This window comes from Schistocerca serialis, chromosome 9 (genome assembly GCF_023864345.2).
Source record: "Schistocerca serialis cubense isolate TAMUIC-IGC-003099 chromosome 9, iqSchSeri2.2, whole genome shotgun sequence".
Lineage (NCBI taxonomy): Eukaryota > Metazoa > Arthropoda > Insecta > Orthoptera > Acrididae > Schistocerca > Schistocerca serialis.
In genome coordinates this window covers 209873772-209896740 of record NC_064646.1, presented here as the reverse complement: position 1 = coordinate 209896740, position 22969 = coordinate 209873772, and the positions used below count along the sequence as shown (strand labels likewise).

General features: G+C 41.8%; 1 protein-coding gene across 1 annotated transcript in view; it reads right to left on the bottom strand.

The window, feature by feature from the left end:
• Positions 1-8221: 8221 nt before the first annotated feature.
• Positions 8222-22969, bottom strand: part of LOC126419558 (odorant receptor Or2-like) — a 33731-nt gene continuing 18983 nt past the window's right edge. The window contains exons 3-5 of the mRNA XM_050086746.1: positions 22548-22649; positions 19742-19897; positions 8222-8783 (exon numbers count right to left, since the gene is read on the bottom strand). Coding sequence (XP_049942703.1) covers positions 8718-8783; positions 19742-19897; positions 22548-22649 — 324 coding nt within the window. The 3' untranslated portion in view covers positions 8222-8717. The remainder of the gene's footprint in view (positions 8784-19741; positions 19898-22547; positions 22650-22969) is intronic.

The window sequence follows — 22969 nt, the reverse complement described above, 5'->3', positions numbered from 1 at the left end:
ATAACAGTAAGAAACTCAAATACTCTATTTTATGTATGAGAAGAAGGGACAGCATAATACAACATCTGTTAAGACGTCAGGGAATAACTTCCATGGTACTAGAGGGACGGTAGAGGGTATAAACCGTAGAGGAAGACAGAGAGTGGAATACATCCAGCAAATAAGTCAGGTCGTAGGGTGCAATTGCTACACTGAAATGAAAAGGTGGCCGCAGGAGAGAACTTCGTGGCGGGTCGCATCAAACCAGTCAGGAGATTGATGACTCAACAGCCGCTGGAAATTTCTTGAAGCAACTGAATTTCCTGTGTAGCACGATGTCCTGGTTATGAAGCTGTGTTGCTGAAAAATGTACTTAGGAAAATGACTTCCTTTAAAGAAGAAAATGTCTTGAGAGAAAGAGTAGCATACTTAGAGATATGATTATCTTACACTTGAAAACTGCCGATATGACTTAATATTATTAGAACAGTTTACTTCTCACTTAGGTTCCTAAGTGAAGTGCAGCTTTCAGTTACAATTTCCGTATTATCTTATGATATGAAAACGGTACAGGGTGAAAACACTGGACTGTTTCACAGGAGGGAGATTATAGCTGTCGGCTATTGCCCAAGTATAAATAGTTCACATTTCTTCTAACCACCCTCAGGCAAATGGACAATACATAAGCAATTGCTAAATCGAACTTGCATCCAGGATTACACACTTCGATGAATTATTATAGAATAACATGGTTCACAGACAGTTGTCGTTTACGTTAGATTGGTAGACTGGAGTCAATAGAGAGAAGAAGACACTATCTGCTCCTCTGAATTGTTAGCTGTATCTGCGCCAGCGTAATACAAACGCTGGAGAAATAGAGAAATCGCAGAACAGTCATTGTTTTGCTACACTGTTCAGTATGTATATGAATAACCAGCTATTAGGACCTTGTCCAGTAAGGCGGTGAAGGTCTCCCGCATCGTTCCCCTATGTTCTGTCAAGAAGTATGGGACTTCATTTCCATATAGAATCGAATTTTTATCCTGTCAGGTCCAGTGGTTCCTCCTCTGTTAAGTGATTTCAGTTGATTTACCATCTCTTACTCAGTTATTTTCGATATCTGCCATTTTGTCGTTCCTGAAATGATTTACAGGAGAAACTATGGTACCATCTTCCTGTGCGAAACTGTTTTGTAGGGAAATTATTCAATAATGCAAAAGGGTAGTCCTAAACTGTTAATTCATTTCTCACTACCACCAACTGCACATCCTACACATACTATACACATGATGTAGCCGGCCGAAGTGGCCGTGCGGTTAAAGGCGCTGCAGTCTGGAACCGCAAGACTGCTACGGTCGCAGGTTCGAATCCTGCCTCGGGCATGGATGTTTGTGATGTCCTTAGGTTAGTTAGGTTTAACTAGTTCTAAGTTCTAGGGGACTAATGACCTCAGCAGTTGAGTCCCATAGTGCTCAGAGCCATTTGAACCACATGATGTAATAATACGATGGTTATTCGGTAAGTAAGGAATGATCGGTCGCGAAATGGAAACCACAGTGAAAATTCGATGAAGTTTTGCACATGTGTGCTGGGCAGTGTCTCTAGTATGCCCTTCGATCGCATTACATAATTCTTTTTGGTTCTGAGTACACAGGGAGCCCATAAAGATACCTTCGAGTAAAACATTAGTGTCTCCCGCCAAGTACGAGGGCCTGGTGAGAAATTTCGCCTGAAGCTATGCAGCCAACATTATATAACTGTCGTGCGGTTTCTTCTTCAAGACAATTCTCAGCCGCATTCTGAAAGGACAATGAAGGTGCTCCTGCATCGTTTTCAATTGGAAATGTTTGATTACCCACAATACAGCCCGTAATTGTCTCCGTCTCATGAACCACTGGCAATGAAGACAACATTTTGGCGCAGACAACGAGCTGTAGGCCAGCATAGAGAATTGTTGGAAAACAATGGGGCTGCCTTCTATGATGAGGGTATTGGAAAGTTGGTACAACGATGCAACAAACGTCTAAGTCGGATCGGCGACTACGAAGATAAGTAGCTGGAAGTTGTAACTAACTGTTGCAAATAAAACAGGTTTGATTTTCACCGCAGGCCTCTGTGGCCCAGCGGTTCTAGCCGCTTCAGTCCGGAACCATGCAGCTGCTACGGTCGTAGGTTCGAATCCTGCCTCGGGCATGGATGTGTGTGATGTTCTTAGGTTAGTTAGGTTTATGTAGCTCTAAGTCTTAATCTTTTACCAATATACTCCGGAAAAAACCATTATCTTTACGTACCAAAATTACCAGTTGTGTGGATGCCCACATCTATAATTTCTGTTCATGGCAAATCATCGATATTTTTATCACATGTTATGAAGGGAACCAAGAACCTTTATTTGATATAATTATCCGTTACCGATATACAAAGGTCGAAAATTACCGTACTTGTGCGCGTAAAATACGCACGTAATATCCTCCCAGACACATAAACGTTGTTTAAATTGACTTAGTGAATACATGGAAAAGGTTCTGCACTCATCGAAAGCGTTCTGAGGTCACCAACACTTTTTCACCAATAAAACTTTAGGAAGCTCTGTCTCCGTAGAATGGTCACTTAACGCCTATACAATTATGCCCAAAGTGGTACTGCAGTGGCAAAAAAGGGGCTAAAAACGGTGTTAGGCTGCCCGAAAAGAACTTAAAATGACTGCCAAAACTCACGTAAAACTGAAAGACTACGAATTCAGTAAAGTAATGCTAATGTACTGTTTCAAGGTGCCAATCATAAGACGGACATTTTGGGTGACCTGCTAGCGATGAGCAAGGAATCCAGAAAAAATGTTAAGCAAATGATTTACTGTTATCCTTACATTAGGCGTACTTATTAGTTGTTTGTATGCGCCATAGCATATAAATGTGTTGAAGTACATAAAGAAACTGTAAAAACTTTATTTACTTACAGAATTCGTTCTATATAAACAGCACACCCTGCTGTAACAGGAAAAAGAATGGAACCAGCCAAAGAACGTTACTGTCGGAGCATAAAAAAGGCGAATAATTCCTCTTTCAAAGACTTACAGAAAAATGGGAAACCAGATGCGTCAATCCTCATACCTCCTTTCTCACTAAAAATTTTGGCATGCGAACATTTTTTGGCCGTTTGTGCTGAAAGAGAGTGGCAGAGGCAGCGACGATGGAAGAATGAGGAGACAGTGCGAGTGGGAGAAACGAGGGAGCAGACAATGAGGGTGGGAAAGAGAAAGTGGTAGTGAAAGAGAAAGAGAGATGGCTGGAGACAGAACTAGTGGGAGCCTAAGAGAAAGGAGACAGCAGAAATGGGCATTATAGGTGAGTGGAGGCGATACATAGGCTTGGGGTGTGTGGACTTTAACAAGTAGGTATAAGAGAGGACTCATTTTGGACTGAAGTTTTAAACACGAGAGTACAGGTGGAAAAAAATATGTCGGAATTCCCAGAATTTTTGAGCTACTGAGGTATGATGGAGGCAGTGGAAGTGGGAAAGAAGGGCAGAAGGAGGCAGAGTGAGAGAGGAGGCAATAGCAATGAGATATATTGTACGTCAGTGGGAGAAAACGGAGATAGTGGGAGAGAGGCAAACATGGACTGTGACTCTTAGAAGGAGACGTTGGGAACGAAGGCTTAACTACAGAGACTGAGATAAAAGGGTTTAGAATGTTCTGTGTTAAAAGAGCTCGAATATGTTCACATGCCTAAATTTTATGGGGAGGGAGGTGGCATGAGGATGGATGCAGTTGGTTCCCCATATTCCTGTTATAGTCTTTTGAAGAGCAACATAAGGGCCTTTTTGGTGCTCTGACAGAAGCATTTGTCCACTGCTTGCTTATGTTACGTTTTTTTTTACCAAACTCTTCTCTGTATTATCTATATCATCCTTCACAGTATGAAGTGTATTGCTTAACATTCTTTTATAACAAATATTTTTTCGTGATCTCTTTAATCTCATTGGGAAATTTGTTGCAGAGTTTCATTCCTTTGTAGAATATGGTGTCTTGAGTTTTATGTTGATTCTTTCTTGGTAGATGTAAGTTCAGTCGAAATTTTGTTCCATGCTCGTGAACAGTAACAATTAACGTTATTTTTGGTGTGCGCACCTGACTGATAAATGTAGACACATGGTATAGTTAAAATACTCAGTGTTTTGAAAAGATTTTTACAATGAGCTCAGCTACTATTTTTGGTTATTATTCCTATCACGCTTATTTGTAGTTTGAAAAATATGTTCCTATTTTATGCATTTGTTCCTCAGAAAAGAATTCCCTAGCTGAGAACTGAGTGTATATACTACCAGCATGTTAGTAAAAGATACACTGACGATAGAACTCTAAGAGGATAGCATACTGATGACATTCTGTTCATACCACTTCAACTGAGAATCAATATTAATTCCTAGAAATATTGTGTTTGTTATACAGACTAAAGAGGTTCCTAGATACAATTGATTTATATGATCATATTCTCTTTTGTAATTGAAATTCATGTCATTTCTTTCTTTTTGTTCAGTGCCACTTTATTGCATAATGACCAACTTTAAACTTTATTGAGGGCTTCATTTGCTTTCTATTCAAGAAGATATCATGTTTCCTCAGGAACCATAGTAATGCTGTCATCAGCAGAGACAATATCCTTTCATATGACTTATACTGTTGCAAAAGTCAATGATTACTGTTAGGAGTAGAACTGTTCCTAATATACAAATGGAAAAACTGGTAGAAGCCGACCTCGGGGAAGATCAGTTTGGATTCAGTAGAAATATTAGAACACGTGAGGCAATACTGACCTTACGACTTATCTTAGAAGAAAGATTAAGGAAAGGCAAACCTACGTTTCTAGCATTTGTAGACTTAGAGAAAGCTTTTGACAATGTTGACTGGAATACTCTCTTTCAAATTCTAAAGATGGCAGGGGTACAATATAGGGAGCGAAAGGCTATTTACAATTTGTACAGAAACCAGATGGCAGTTATAAGAGTCGAGAGCAGTTGAACGGAATGGACAGTGTCTTGAAAGGAGGATATAAGATGTACATCAACAAAAGCAAAACGAGGATAATGGAATGTAGTCGAATTAAGTCGGGTGATGCTGTGGGAATTAGCTTAGGAAATGAGACACTTTAAGTAGTAAAGGAGTTTCGCTATTTGGGGAGCAAAATAACTGATGATGGTCGAAGTAGGGAGGATATAAAATGTAGACTGGGGATGGCAAGGAAATCGTTTCTGAAGAAGAGGAATTAGTTAACATCGAGTATAGATTTAAGTGTCAGGAAGTCGTTTCTGAAAGTATTTGTATGGAGTGTAGTCATGAATGGAAGTGAAACATAGACGATAAATAGTTTGGACAAGAAGAGAGTAGAAGCTACAGAAGAATGCTGAAGATTAAATGGGTAGATCACATAACTAATGATGAAGTATTGAATAGAATTGGGGAGAAGAGGAGTTCATGGCACAACTTGACAAAAAGAAGGGACCGGTTAGTAGGACATGTTCTGAGGCATCAAGGGATCACAAATTTAGCATTGGAGGGAGGCGTGGAGGGTAAAAATCGTAGAGGGAGACCAAGAGATGAATACACTAAGCAGATTCAGAAGGATATAGGTTGCAGTAAGTACTGGGAGATGAAGCAGCTTGCACAGGATAGGGTAGCATGGAGAGCAGCATCAAACCAGTCTCAGGACTGAAGACCACAACAACAACAACAACAACAACAAATATACTACGTTGAGGAACTGCTATAGTAATGTATTTTGCTTCTGGTAAGTGTTTAGCTTAATGTTTACCCTTATCTGAGATTTGGGTTATCTCTGCCCTTTGGATCCTATCTGCAAAATGTGAGTGAAACTAGTCATTAGTTACACCTTCCATTCCAAATGCTTCTAACTTATTTATTAGTATCTTACACATAATATTATCAAAAGCTTTTGAAACATCTAAATAATATGCCTATGAGAAAAACACATTTTTATCAAGACCATCAATGTGATTTCTATTACCTTCATTCTGATCTTTTATATTTTGTTTGACATGTAGTTGGGACTGAATGGACATTTCAGATCAGTCTGCATTAGCAAAATTGTATAAAGCCTTATCAAAATTAATGATAAGACATGACATGTTAGAAAGTAAAGAATGAGAAATCTGTACTCTCCAAATTTGTCTTGTGTAATGTTTTCCCATCAGTACTATAATATACACTCCTGGAAATGGAAAAAAGAACACATTGACACCGGTGTGTCAGACCCACCATACTTGCTCCGGACACTGCGAGAGGGCTGTACAAGCAATGATCACACGCACGGCACAGTGGACACACCAGGAACCGCGGTGTTGGCCGTCGAATGGCGCTAGCTGCGCAACATTTGTGCACCACCGCCGTCAGTGTCAGCCAGTTTGCCGTGGCATACGGAGCTCCATCGCAGTCTTTAACACTGGTAGCATGCCGCGACAGCGTGGACGTGAACCGTATGTGCAGTTGACGGACTTTGAGCGAGGGCGTATAGTGGGCATGCGGGAGGCCGGGTGGACGTACCGCCGAATTGCTCAACACGTGGGGCGTGAGGTCTCCACAGTACATCGATGTTGTCGCCAGTGGTCGGCGGAAGGTGCACGTGCCCGTCGACCTGGGACCGGACCGCAGCGACGCACGGATGCACGCCAAGACCGTAGGATCCTACGCAGTGCCGTAGGGGACCGCACCGCCACTTCCCAGCAAATTAGGGACACTGTTGCTCCTGGGGTATCGGCGAGGACCATTCGCAACCGTCTCCATGAAGCTGGGCTACGGTTCCGCACACCGTTAGGCCGTCTTCCGCTCACGCCCCAACATCGTGCAGCCCGCCTCCAGTGGTGTCGCGACAGGCGTGAATGGAGGGACGAATGGAGACGTGTCGTCTTCAGCGATGAGAGTCGCTTCTGCCTTGGTGCCAATGATGGTCGTATGCGTGTTTGGCGCCGTGCAGGTGAGCGCCACAATCAGGACTGCATACGACCGACGCACACAGGGCCAACACCCGGCATCATGGTGTGGGGAGCGATCTCCTACACTGGCCGTACACCACTGGTGATCGTCGAGGGGACACTGAATAGTGCACGGTACATCCAAACCGTCATCGAACCCATCGTTCTACTATTCCTAGACCGGCAAGGGAACTTGCTGTTCCAACAGGACAATGCACGTCCGCATGTATCCCGTGCCACCCAACGTGCTCTAGAAGGTGTAAGTCAACTACCCTGGCCAGCAAGATCTCCGGATCTGTCCCCCATTGAGCATGTTTGGGACTGGATGAAGCGTCGTCTCACGCGGTCTGCACGTCCAGCACGAACGCTGGTCCAACTGAGGCGCCAGGTGGAAATGGCATGGCAAGCCGTTCCACAGGACTACATCCAGCATCTCTACGATCGTCTCCATGGGAGAATAGCAGCCTGCATTGCTGCGAAAGGTGGATATACACTGTACTAGTGCCGACATTGTGCATGCTCTGTTGCCTGTGTCTATGTGCCTGTGGTTCTGTCAGTGTGATCATGTGATGTATCTGACCCCAGGAATGTGACAATAAAGTTTCCCCTTCCTGGGACAATGAATTCACGGTGTTCTTATTTCAATTTCCAGGAGTGTATTTTAATTTCTTCAAAACATAAACTTGGTGATCAAACGTGGTTATAAAATGATATTTGAATACTTCTTGCGATCAAAGACTGGTAGATTTATAGCAATTTTTAAACTTCTTGACTGTCAGCTGTTAAGGAAGATTGACGGTGGTGGTCGGTAACAAAAATGATTTAGCACTGTCTAAAAAGATACGATAAGCTCAAGATAACAGTTTATTTTATATAATAAGATTCAAGCACTATCAACTTAAACAAACATAGATAAAAATATAAAATGTAAATGTGGAACTACTGCTTCCGAAAAAATTCTGTATCTACTACAGAGAGACAGCATTTTACAATTTGAGAGTCTACAAAAGTCTTCAATCAGCACCCTAGTTAATTTAGAATTCAAGTAACTTGTGATGTAACAAGCCAATGGCAAATTGTAAACATTAAATTAATGTCTTATTGCAAAATATTCTGTTACAGTTCACAAAATAAATGTCTCAGATTTTCAACTCTTTACCTGGTTTTCAATAATAATATAACTGTAACATTGGGAAAGTTATATCTACTACACAAATAAAATAAAGCTAATGGAGTGATTAATAATCTACTCAGTTTGAAATATGTGACTTCATAGGACAAAATCTGAACTTGAGGTAAGTTAAAGAAAATTGAGCCGGTGCTAAATAAAGCAACAAATACGAAAGATAGTTCAGAAGAAAGAACTTTCACTTTATCTTCCCCCCTGCAAAATATGTTACTGAATTCAGATGTTCATGATTCTCATAAAATTTTTGTGTATTTTTCTAAACATATTTGTTTCTCCAGCTTAACCTTAAGGAAATGTGGCTGGTAAGTACTGAATTATTTGGAAATGAAAGGAATAAACAACCGTCAATGAATCATCATTGACGTTTATCATTGATCTAAGGCTATATGTGTACATCTGCAGTGCTACAGCAGTTTTGATATTTGAGATCTTTTGGTAATTGGAGTAAAATCGGAAAACTGTTTTACTAATGTACTTTCTTCTAAACAATCTATATCTGAAAGGTGGGCTCAGAAAACAATACTACAAGTAGCAAACTATGGACATCAATACCCATTGCTCTTCAGTCCACAGAGCGCTTGTTCATTTGACCCAGTAGTGCGTAGTATGAGTATGAGGCATTCACCATCTGCAAGGAATGGAGGCAAAAAATGAGAGGATTAACACAGGAAATCAGTACCAATGATAAACCGCATTTTTTATAATTCAAATGACAGATGGACAAACCAGTGACTTCTCGAAGTTAGAGAACTCAAAAAAATTACTAGTAATACACTACTACATAGACAACTTAGGAGGCAGGTTCTTTATACCGAAACAAGAAAAGAGTCTAGTGATCATGGGTTCTACAACGCTTACCTTAAGAGCAATGAGCATTTGTTCAGTAGAGGTATGTTTCACAGTAGCAAATATGAAAAAGTACTAATATATATTAAGGTATGCACTTTCTATTCCATTTCTTCTTGTTTTGGCCCATACGCAGTAATATGATCACGGAAATCAGCAAAAGAACCCAAATAAGTATCAAGAAAAGTTTACAAAATATTAAAAAGGACGTTCGTTAGAGCTTGCAATGTTTGGATGATATACTATTCATCATGATTATCAGGTCAGAAGCAAGTTTTGAGATACGTTACAGAAATGCAGCTTTCACGTTCTAAGACTGCTAGATAATAAGCAGTATTATATACTCTCAAACACCTTGCATCAAGTAGTGGAACTAGCAAGATACATTGCGAACTAATGGGTCTGATGAACACCGCAAGTCCATTAACTTTGATCTCACTGTATATTTCGCTCTTTTCAAAAGTAAAATGAACCTACTTGGCGTCTCCCACTGAAACCAAAACTGAGCCGATGAGACAGACTTCACCTTTTGGGAAATATGCTGTGTCCCGTCTCAGAACGAGTCACACACAATATGTCGGAGTCTACTAATCATCGGTAGTTCAAACGTATGGCGAATAATGATGTCCCTTACGGAAATCGCAAGAAGGGGTACAGAGGAAAGCCATGCGCACTCACTGTGTATACCTTGGGGCCTCATTCAGCATGTTCAATTAGCTGTTATCGCACCCATTGAGGCTAAAGGTCATAATGAACTACATATCATGGCACTGCATATTTGACACAAACGATGGCTGTCGTCTGGGCTACGTGGTCTTACATCGATCATTCCAGCGACTGGCAGAGAAGGTCGAGAATACCAAACTAACTATGAAGTTTGAAATAAACTCACAATCTGCAGCATTGTACACGTAAAAGGTCGTCGCCCCCTCGTTCTGAGGTGAGTGGAAGACTTGAACCACAAGCTGCAAAGTATCTGTGACAAAGTAGGCTTGACCTCTACACTTCCGCTGTATGGCTGAGAATTGTAGAGTACCCTAAATGGGCCAGTTTTTAACTGTGTATCAGAGGCTGCTGCCCAGATGACCGGCTGTCTGTGAGGTGTACGCAAAGTTTTTCATTTTTTTTATTATTAGATTAGGTGACTCCATCCAGCCCAGATAGCCAGAGCTGTAGGAGACCCAGACGTATCAGTGTAAGAGCCAAAGAAGTTTCCACTAAAGGCGATAGTATTAAAATCCTGGTGGTTAACTGCAGAATCCTCCGCAAGAAAGTGCCAGAGTTTGCAGCAGTACTAAAAACCAGTGAAGCTCAAATAATAGCAGGTAAAGAAAGTTGATTAAAACCTGAGGTTGACAGCAAAGAGATTTTTGAGGGAAACTGTCCAACTCTATTTATGGCCTGTCATTGCACAGGCCGGGCAAAGCTGTAGCCCCAAGTACGCGATGGTTCGGCCCACGGAGCGAACATCAGTCATAAAGACACAATGAGCAACCGCAACGGTTCTCTGGCACAAGCAGCAACTCTACACGGGGTTGGGTGGGGGGAATGGTCGAAGTGCCACTAGCGTTACCGTAGCATGTCATGATAGAAGGAAATGGTGTGCATATACATATAACCGGCTATTGCTAACAGCCATCATGGGGCCTGTATCGTAGTTACAATTCGGTGGCAGGTTGGTGTAGAAATTTAAGAAAAAGAGAGAGTAGTTTCAAAAGTCTTTGGTATGGTCTGGTAAAACCAAGTCAGACTAGACATAATATTTAGCTTGACTGCAGCGCTGGGAGTCGACTACCAATCTATTCCATGGGTTAAGATCAATCTCATTTACGGTTATGTGTTAGTTGCACATTTGTAATTAGATTACTTGTTTCGATCATTGGATCAGCTTCGGATCTAAGTACTTGCGTCAGCAACCCGTCTTGTCTAAGCAGAACCACATATCAGAGTACTCTGATCAGGGCAAACACAGGACGAGGGTAGAGTTAGCAAAAATCGGTATTTTAGTTGTAAATTGCAATAGGTGTGTAGGGAAGAACCAAAGTTCTAAGCGCTAACAGAAATCACCGAAGCTCAATTGTAGGTACCGAAAGCTGAGTGAAGACGAAGGTAAGTTCAGCCGAAATTCTTACAAAGGACTTATGTGTGGTCAGAAAGAGTAAATTAAATAGATTTGATGGTTGCATGTCTGTTGTTGTTAGAAGTAGTTTAACTTATAGGGAAACAGAAGTAGATAGTTCTTGTGAGTTAGTAAGGGTAGAGGTTACACTATAATTGGTTCGTTTTATCGATCTCCTGCTCAGACAATTGAGTTGGTGAACTGGTTAAAAACAACTTGAGTGTCGTCTGACATAGGTACCTCACTCATACAGTTATAGTTCGTGGTGACTCCATTCTGCCGGCCGGAGTGGCCGAGCGCTTCTAGGCGCTACAGTCTGGAACCGCGCGACCGCTACGGTCGCAAGTTCGAATCCTGTCTCGGGCATGGATGTGTGTGATGTCCTTAGGTTAGTTATGTTTAAGTAGTTCTAAGTTCTAGGGGACTGATGACCTCAGCAGTTAAGTCCCATAGTGCTCAGAGCCATTTGACTCCAATCTACCCTCGATATGTTAGTGGAAATACATGTTCAATGCCAGTGGTAGGTACAAAACATTGTAAGAAATTGTACTAAACGCTTTCTCCGAAAATTATTTTGAGCAGTTAGTTCAGGAGCCCACTCGAAGTGCAAATGGTTGCGAAAACGTTCTTGACTTCTTAGCAGCAAATAATACTGAGTAAATAGACAGCGACGTGATGGATATAGGGAACAGCGACCACAAGATGGTTGTAGCCAGGCCGACTATCGCAATGTCAAATCCACCAAAAGTAAGCGCAAAGTATATCTATTTACAAAAACAGATAAAAATTCGAATTATGCCTTCGTAAGAGATAGTGTCCAGCCCTTTCTAACTAAGTTTGTAAGTGAGCACAAGAGGTGGCTTACATTCGGAGGATTAGTATCTAAGGCAGTTGAGAGATTTATACCGAATAAATTAATAAAATATGGTACTGACCCCCTGTTACACAAAACAGAACGCTGTTGAAGAAACAACGAAAAACGCATAGCAAATTTAAAAAAAATATAAAATCTCCAAGATTGGAGATTACTGAAGCACGGACTTCAAAGTGAGATGCTTTTAACAGCTTACACAATGAAACTCTACCTCAAAATTATCCAGAAAATCCACTGGTCGTATGTAAAGGAGACCAGTGGCAAGACACAGTCAATGCCAACACTGCATGATGCCAATGGTAATATTAGTGATGACAGCGCCACTGAAGTGGACTTATTAAACAGGGTTTTACCGAAAGTCCTCCACCACAGAGGAGGAAGTCAATATTCTCGAATTCTAATCAAGAACAACTGCCAACATGAGGAACATAGAAGTATGATGTTAGGTAGAACTCCACTAACAGCTGGTACATGGTTGTTTATTAAAACACAACCGGTTTCATTGTTTAAAGCCGTATCATCAGTTGCAACCTACATGGTTAAAAGGAAATTATATTGTCACCGCGTTTTGTGGATACTAAAAGTAATAAAGGAGTGTGTAAAATATAATCACAACGTTAAAACATCATAGGCATTCCTATCCCTCCTAGTCAGAATTTACTATTCAGAGAATTTCTTCAATACTATGGTAAATGTAAATGTCGTGTGACAAGGGCCTCACGTCGGGTAGACCGTTCGCCTGGTGCAAGTCTTTCGATTTGACGCCACTTCGGCGACTTGCGCTTCGATCGGCATGAAATGATGATGATTAAGACAACACAACACCCAGTCCCTGAGCGGAAAAATTCTCCGACTCAGCCGGGAATCGAACCCGGGCTCTTAGGAATGACATTCTGTCACGCTGACCACTCAGCTACCGGGGGGATGACAATGTTATGGGAGTGAAATATAATGAAGACGTCTTCCATTCTTTAAAATTTACCTGCGTGAAAAGAAAAAGGATGTTTTGTTATACACAGGTAGTCATGTCACCCAATGAAATTTAAATCCTCAGCATTCCGAGCCATGTTAAATCGTATGTATGAAGTACCCCTTACTAGCGAAGTTCAAGTGGCTGAATATGAAATACAGTATACAGCGTATCAAAACGGTTACGATCCAAAATTTGATAACGCAATTAAGTAGAAGTATGTTGAAGAAGAAGAACCTTCCTGCCCATAGCGGATCAGAGGCAGGTTTTATAACGCTTAGCCGACCGGAGTGACCGTGCGGTTCTAGGCGCTACAGTTTGGAACCGAGCGACCGCTACGGTCGCAGGTTCGAATCCTGCTTCGGGTATGGATGTGTGTGATGTCCTTAGGTTAGTTAGGTTTAATTAGTTCTAAGTTCTAGGCGACTGATGACCTCAGACGTTAAGTCGCATAGTGCTCAGAGCCATTTTATAAAGCTTAGCCCATCCTAGCAGACAAAGGAACCCTCGATTTTTTTGTAGAATATCATATCTGGTTGCAATATCGAAAAAAATTGGCAGACGTATGAGATCTAATACATTATTCCAGCGTATTTTACATTTTTGGACCCAGGAAAAAACTCAGTCACAAGGAAAAAGCTGTGTTAAATACATAAAATGAAGTGTGTTTGTATCGCATTACAGGAAATGATTTCCTTAAGAAATACATAGGACAAATCAGTAGATAATTTCGAATCAGATTTCAGCAATACCTTAACTTAAATAACCCACGATCTGCAATAACATTGCGCTTACGCGAGAAGGGTCACAGCATCACAAGCCCTTAAGAATTTTTTGTAAAAAAACGTATTTTGAATATATTACAGGAACCAGAAAGTTTTAGACATAAAAACGAAAACGTACAGTTCACGCTGGATGACCAGTCGGAATTTCGCCATTGCATTCTGGCTAGTTTTGATTGTTTGTATGATTGGGTGTTAGTAAGTAACAAAATTCTGTATTATTCTCGCTTATAAAGGTAGCGAACCAGCGGTCCTAGTCACATTTTCCACATGGTTAGCTTCTGTCCCACCAGCCAGCTAGCCTGTCGTCGTTCGTGCGGGTCGCTTTTGCTTTGCCCTGCACCGAGCTGCCCTGGCGTCACACCGGTAAGACACTGCCCTCTGATAATTTCCATATAGTAATTCGTATACCGCCGCGACTGATCATGTTCGCAGTGATAATTTTTTATCGCCGATCCGGCACCTTTTTAAAAACTTTTAGCGTCCTCTCAACATAAAATATTTTCTTTTCTTTATTAGTGGCGGGCAAATTTTCAAGAATAGTGTACGTCTTCTTTACCTTTCGCCTGCTATAGCATTGACAAAATTCTCTGGATACTAAATTTTGACTAGGAGTAGTGGGTATACCTTATCTTTTATTTTAGACATTCCTTTATTAACTTTAACATTCACAAAATGTGGTGACACTGTATTTGATTTTTACCCTGTAGGTTGCACCTGATGTTGCGGCTTTAATCCGCGAAACCGGTTATGTTTTAACAGAAAATAATTTTACCATCTGTTTGCGGAGTTCTTTCTAACATCACGACTTTCAACAGCTGCGGTTGTCCGGACTGTAAAATAGTTTGTGAACTTAGTAGTTATCGTCGGCATAGCGAAGCAGCTTAAAGCACTTAATAAGGGCAAATCTTCCGGTCCATATCGGATATCAATTACGTTTCTTTCGGGGTATGCCGAAAAGAAAGCCCCATGCTCACCAATAATATAAAACCGCTGACTCAGCGAAAGATCCGTACCAAAAGACCGGAATGTTGCGCAGGTTACGCGAATACTCACGAAAGGAAATACGAGTAATCCGTTGAATTAATGACTTTGATTTGCAGTAGAATTTTGGAATGTACCTTGTGTTCGAAGATAATGGATTAGCTCAAAGTTAATGGTGTACAAATACACAGTCAGTACGGTTCAGAAAACATCGATTTCGTGAAACACAACCAGTTCTTTATTGACATGAAGCAATGCGTACTATCGACAGGGTATCTCAAATTGATTCCATATTTATAGATTTCCAAAAGTCTTTTGATACCGTTTCTCACAACCTGCTTCTAATCATATTGAGTGCCTATGAAGTATCGCTTCAGCTGTGCGACTGGATTCGCTATATCCTATCATAAAGGTCATAGTACCTAGAAATCGATAGAAAATCACTGAATAAAAAGGGGTTATATCCGGCGATCCCCAAGGAAGCGTTAGAGCCATTCAGCTGTTCCAGATTCATATAAACGGTTTAGGAGACAATATGAACAGCAGCTGATACTGTGATTTACCGTCCAGTAAAGTCATCAAAAGATGAAAAACATTTGCAAAATGACTCAGACACCTTATCTGTATGGTGCGAGTACTGGCACCTGTCTCTGTATAAGGGAGGGTGTGAGGTCATCCAGAAGAGCACGAAAATAAATCCGTTAAATTTCGATTACACGATAAATCACTCTAATCTAAAGACTGCGAATTCAACTAAATACTTAGGGATTGCAATTACTTGTAACTTAAACTGTATAGTTCACATAGACAATGTTGTGGGGAAGGCAAACCAAAGACTGATTGTTATTGGCGGAACAAAAGATGCAACACGTCTAGTGAAGAGACTGCATAAGCTATACTTGTCCATCGTCTGACAGAGTTTTACTGCACGGTGTGGGATCCCTAGGCGGTGGTATTGGTGGAGGACATCGAAACAGTCCAAAGAAGAGCAGCTCGTTTTGTATTACCGCGAATTAGGGGAGAGTGTGTGTGTGTCACGGACACGATGCGTGAATTGGGTTGGGAATCATTAAAGCAAAGGCATTTTTCAAGAAATTTCGATCATCAATTTCCACCTTTGAAAGCAAAAATATTTTACTGTTGGGTACCTACGTAGTGAGAAATAATCATCATAATAAAACAAGAAAACTCAGAGGTCAGACAGAACGACCTAACTGTTCATTTTATCCAGAAGCTGTTGGAGTCTAGAGCGATAGAGAGGTGGTCTGAGGGTGGTTTATGGGATCCGCTGCTGAGTATTTACAAGTGAATAGTGGTGTAATAATGGATATGTCAATGAAAGTTTGTTCTGGCTTTCCTAGCAAACAACGGCAACAATGAGGGAATGAGTAAGAAATAGCACACAGACATTTCATCCTTGCAGAATAATTTGCACTGTAGTAAGTAATGGGCTTGAGGCATACACTAGGTTATAGACAGATACCAACTTCTACACCTCAGTACTTATTATTTGTTTGACTTTGTTATTATTATTATTTACATTTCTATAGCTGACACATACATTATGAACGGGAGACTACAAAGTGGCAACGCACGCGGTCTAAGAATGAAATGACATTCCTACGTATATTGGCAGACGGAACACTGTACTCAAGCCTCATTGTCCCGTTCAGGATAGCAAACATCCCTGTCTACTCAACAGATCTGGGAACGTAAGTTTTTTTCCTTTTAGACAGGCACTTCACTGTTTGCTGCGTTCAAAAGTATGTTACGAAAAAAGGAAGATGAGTTATGAGAGCGACGCAAAATATTTTTGTGGCAGTGTAGTTTCAATATTACCGTGGCCAGTTTACAAGTAACACTCACGAAAATAAGTGTAATAACTATGAATTGAAAAACGAACAATAGGTTTAACGTACTGCGAGTAAAGAAAATATTTGATGCTGCTGGGTTACGCTCACGTCGGACTGAACTTATAGTGGCGTGCGAATTTGAAGGGGCTGCGAGACGCGGCCTACGCAGCGAGAGATGATGAATACTTCGTTGCCGTGCCAGGGTGCTACGTGGTTGTCTCACGTCAAAAGCTGCAGCCATTGTCTACCATGGTAACTGCCAACACTAGGGTGAACGCCACCTCATGCTACTGTTTCTGTTTCTGACACTGAATTTTACGCTCGGAAAACTGACACTAGCGCTCTTAGCGCAGTACTTGTCTATGCTTTTATGCCATCCATAATGATCACGACAGCAGTTAATTACCTCACCATACCAATACTAACAGGACGATCAGCGCTAAATGTTCTGCCGAACAGCATGACACAGTCATACGCGGCGGGATGACGCTATTGGCAGCCACGTCACACCATTAAACACCTTCTTAGGTGCACACTACTATAACACATCTCATTCCGAGAGCGAGATGAAAATTTAAAGACCTACCGCTTGTTATACTACTAAACTTTTCCCAATGATAAAATCGAAGTGGAATTTTACGTGCCTTTTTAAAAGTTTATTGCATTGTATGTCTTTATTTGCAGTGGATGAACTAGAATATGCTGCCATAAAAGGCTTATCCCTTTGACTAATTTCACCGCAAGAAATTTGTCCTAAGCTGCTGGTAGTTAATGAGTGTCTCTTCACGTCCACAGTTAAGAAATGGATACTTCAATTCACACGTGATCATCCTCTTGAAGATGATCGAGAAATTGTACATCGAAAAACAGTACATTGTACGGGACGCTAAACGATTAGATGTATTTGAAGCAGTTGACGCCGTAGCAGTTTCAAAATTAACTGAAGAAACACTTTATTTGTGAAACCTGACACTATCAGGAAAAGAGACAGCTGTCTTAGAGCAATTTATTAAAACTAAAAAAGTGTACAAAAAACTTTTACGCCCTAGCCCACAATTTACATTGACAGTTAAAACATGATGACTAGTTTTGGTTGAGTGTAACAGCCATCCTCAGATAGGTCAAATCGCAAATGCAGGTGAATATATATTGAACAGTATCAGCAGTCAACGTCATGCAAAAGCATGCACTCGTATTAAAAAAAAATAGCCACACCAAGACAATATCGATGTTAAAAGTACTATCAAGAGAGAAACAACTCGTAGCTCACAATCTTGCGAGACTTGAGTAAAAGAGGCGGAAAGTTTTATGAGTAAAATTTCATCACTCATCCATTACACACACCTGAAAACCAGATGATACAGTGAGGAGCTTTACGTAACGGCATAGAACTTAGAACTAGTTAAACCTAACTAACCTAAGGACATCACACAACATCTCATTCCATCACCTGTTTTACAAACCATATGGCTACCTTTGTGCAATATGGATGCCACGTTGCTGCAAGCAGAAGTAAATTTATAAAATGACGTTAAGTTGCGTATGGATCGTTGTAAAATTAATTCGGTTAGTTTTATTTGTTGATTTCACGCTGTGCATGAGACATTAGTCCACCAATTCATGTAAGAAAGCTCGGTGCCAAATAAAAGTCTCGTCGATCTTCTGTAGGGGAGTGACAACGACCATTTTATACGTCTTTGTAAAAGAGATTTCCAGACTTAATTGCTTGCGATTGATAAACATTCATTTTTTGGACCAGCTGGATGAAAAAAGCTAGAGAAACGCTCTTGACAAAGAAAGGAGAAATACATCTTTCAGCAAGAAGAGACACCTTTTTAAATGTAGTGGGGGAACTGAGGAAGTTTAATTACAATGTAGGGACTCATCATCCATATTTATCAGATCTGGGATCCTCTTACGGCCACTGACTTCCACATCTAGCCAAATTTGTATCTGGTTAACTTTTGCGTCTATTGGATATGTTATGAGGGATGTAGTGTTTTGTAAATATGTCACAAAAGCACATCAAGGATTCTTTTTCTTCTTCTTTCGCTTACGCCTTTGACCTGAAGTTTTCGCAGAGTCGGCGTGGTTACAATCGGATTTGGCAAGGTTAATTTGAAGGGGTGGCTGGATGCCCCTCCTGCCGCCACCCTGCACGCCCTGGGATGGAATCAGTGTACCCCAGCTGTCACATCTAGCGTAAGTCATAAAAGAGTGCGAACGTGTTGCAAATGTCTGCGAGTCGTGTAACTGAGGTGGAACGTGGGACCAGCAAACTATTCACCTTATGGGATGTGGAAAACCGCCTAAAAACCACATCCAGGTTGGTCAGCACACCGGCCCTCGTCGTTAATTCGCTGGGCAGATTCGATCCGGGGCCGGCGCGCCTACCCGAGTCCAGGAAGCGCTCTCGGCTAACTTGGCGGGCAAAAAAAAAAAAAAAAAAACAAAAAAACACACACATCAAAGATGAGACATACATAGTGGAAAAACTATTGACAAAATCCTTCATTGTAGAAAGGGATTGTGTTGAAAAACAAATGTATTTCTACAATAAAAATGCAGTCATTCACTGGAAGATCGAAACATCTTCACTTTCCTCTCTTACGTGGACCACTTACAGTGGTATTCTAAGAGAGAAACAATGTTAAAGCCTCTGGTAAAATTGCCAATAAGTAAGTTAGATTTTTAACTAATAATTTAACAGCGCATCCACTTCCTGTACAAAGTTATGAAGTGACGTCGCCTTTCATTTATTTTGCTGGATTAGTGGCCAAAAGTCTACGTGTTTCACACAAACTAAATAGGCACAAAACGTAGCAGCTGAATTGGGAAACTTAAAAGAGTGCATTCCTTACTCAATCACTCAATACAGGTGTCGAAACTAGTGTTATCGAGTATCGAAACGAACTATTGAGAAGGGAATTTCGGAATATGTGTGTGGGCAGTTGATACATTTGTGTACAGATGCAGATTTAATTCTCAGGATTATTCATAACTTGAAATTTGTATTACGGAAGAAGTCTGCTACTTATATGAGACTTACAGACATTTGGCCAATAATCACAACCAAATAAAGTGAAACTGACGCCAATAAATTGCCTTGTTGGAAAAGGCAAGTATGCAATGCAACAACAGTGCGTATACGTACTGACCGAAAGAAAGGCTTCCCTGTTGATCGGGCAGACATGTCCGGCAGTGAGAATGAGCGGTTTCTGGGCGCGGCAGATGAGAATCCTCAGGGCGCGCTTGAAGCTCGTTCCCGCATCCACCCACGAGCAGCTGTACGCTGCAGTCGAAACCGCCTCCGCCTGTTGACATCGGAACCACAGCACTGATACCTGTACATACCTCTCTACTCGTGGTTCTTCTACTGCTACAGGGCTGCTTTTCCGCTTTATAGATGGTTACCAAGAAACCCAATACACCTCGCTGACAAAATATATGGCAACAACTGCAAACTCTTCTATTACAGAAACAAGGGATTGTGAGTAGTGAGTACTTGATGGCTAGTTACATTGTTAGTAATTAATAAGTCACGTTCATCGGAGAACAGACGGCGCCGAGTAATTTTGTTTAAATACGTCACAATAGTCATACTTTTATCTTTATGTAAGTTTAGTTTAGGAAAGCTTACTACGTACGTCTGTGTTTTCTTGAACAATAAATTTTCTTTTGAAGATATTGCTTCGAGAAATACAGAGTTTCTTCTTTGCTCCTCTTCACCCATGTAATGTTTTGATTATGTCACACCATCATCAGCGTGTTTCCTTTTATTTTACTGACAAACAGAAAGTAAGTGCTGATGACCGTTTGTGTGCAGCCTGATTTATTTATTTATGAATTTCATCCTATTACTGAATGTTTACCGAAAGAAAAAGAGAAACAACTCTTTTGCTTCTTGACGTGGAGGGAAACTCCACCTGCAAACAATGGCAGTCTAATAAAACTGTAGGGGGAGACTATCAATATGATTTGATTGAACTAAGTATATCTAAAAGAGGAAGTGATAGTACGTATTCAGGTCTCACAGTTCATAAATGTAAAGATTTTCTAAATAGCTGTTGCAGAAGGTGGTGAGCAGAGTTTCAGTTGACAAAACTACACTCCTGGAAATTGAAATAAGAACACCGTGAATTCATTGTCCCAGGAAGGGGAAACTTTATTGACACATTCCTGGGGTCAGATACATCACATGATCACACTGACAGAACCACAGGCACATAGACACAGGCAACAGAGCATGCACAATGTCGGCACTAGTACAGTGTATATCCACCTTTCGCAGCAATGCAGGCTGCTATTCTCCCATGGAGACGATCGTAGAGATGCTGGATGTAGTCCTGTGGAACGGCTTGCCATGCCATTTCCACCTGGCGCCTCAGTTGGACCAGCGTTCGTGCTGGACGTGCAGACCGCGTGAGACGACGCTTCATCCAGTCCCAAACATGCTCAATGGGGGACAGATCCGGAGATCTTGCTGGCCAGGGTAGTTGACTTACACCTTCTAGAGCACGTTGGGTGGCACGGGATACATGCGGACGTGCATTGTCCTGTTGGAACAGCAAGTTCCCTTGCCGGTCTAGGAATGGTAGAACGATGGGTTCGATGACGGTTTGGATGTACTGTGCACTATTCAGTGTCCCCTCGACGATCACCAGTGGTGTACGGCCAGTGTAGGAGATCGCTCCCCACACCATGATGCCGGGTGTTGGCCCTGTGTGCCTCGGTCGTATGCAGTCCTGATTGTGGCGCTCACCTGCACGGCGCCAAACACGCATACGACGATCATTGGCACCAAGGCAGAAGCGACTCTCATCGCTGAAGACGACACGTCTCCCTTCGTCCCTCCATTCACGCCTGTCGCGACACCACTGGAGGCGGGCTGCATGATGTTGGGGCGTGAGCGGAAGACGGCCTAACGGTGTGCAGGACCGTAGCCCAGCTTCATGGAGACGGTTGCGAATGGTCCTCGCCGATACCCCAGGAGCAACAGTGTCCCTAATTTGCTGGGAAGTGGCGGTGTGGTCCCCTACGGCACTGCGTAGGATCCTACGGTCTTGGCGTGCATCCGTGCGTCGCTGCGGTCCGGTCCCAGGTCGACGGGCACGTGCACCTTCCGCCGACCACTGGCGACAACATCGATGTACTGTGGAGACCTCACGCCCCACGTGTTGAGCAATTCGGCGGTACGTCCACCCGGCCTCCCGCATGCCCACTATACGCCCTCGCTCAAAGTCCGTCAACTGCACATACGGTTCACGTCCACGCTGTCGCGGCATGCTGCCAGTGTTAAAGACTGCGATGGAGCTCCGTATGCCACGGCAAACTGGCTGACACTGACGGCGGCGGTGCACAAATGCTGCGCAGCTAGCGCCATTCGACGGCCAACACCGCGGTTCCTGGTGTGTCCGCTGTGCCGTGCGTGTGATCATTGCTTGTACAGCCCTCTCGCAGTGTCCGGAGCAAGTATGGTGGGTCTGACACACCGGTGTCAATGTGTTCTTTTTTTCCATTTCCAGGAGTGTATTTATTGAATCAGCCTAGTGACACCATTGAAGCTATGTTTTTATTTTACTGCATGTCTCTTAAGCCAGTTTTCTGCATTTTGAAATATGTGGAATTTAACAGTAACGTTGAAAAGAAAATATATGTGATCTTCAATGATTTTCATGTCTTCCGCTATATCCAATGCGTGTAATGTATTCGTGTTCAATATGAAGACCTAGAAGGAAAGTGTTCAAGTCTTTCCTTAGAGAAAAATGATTCCACTCAGACTTCTAAGTGACATGGTTCTACGTAATATCTGCATTAACCACTAACAGTTTTATTGAAGTACCAGAAACGGCAGGGTAAAGAAACGATTATACACGAAATACGTGGGAAGTCTGCGAAGGAAAACAAGAAAAAACTTGAAAGTAAAAATTAATAGAATAGAGTTTAATGTGACGTAGTTCTCACCTGATCTTTTACTTGGTGAGCAGCCCAGCAATAAAGATAAACCTGGCCACCCAGAATGGGAAGAAAAACGAGGCATTTAATTACTGCAGTGATGTCAGAGCTCTGTGAAAAAAGAAATCATGGGAATCGCACATCAAAAGAAGTTGCATAATATTGCCAACTCTTGTATCTACTAGACTCAGTTATGTATACCGTCACTAACGTGGGCAGGTAGTAAGCGTGAGTACACACGTAAAAAAAAATCTGCCTCGAGTTGCCAATGTTTCGCGCTGGCCTGTTGATGTAGAGATCTTCGTCATACAGGATGTCCCACTTACGGCGAATGCCATTAAAATTGTAATTTCCTTCAAACATATCGGAAAGGGATTTTCCTTACATTGTAGTATGCAAAGGAGCAATAATTTCCTGTATAGTTAACAATC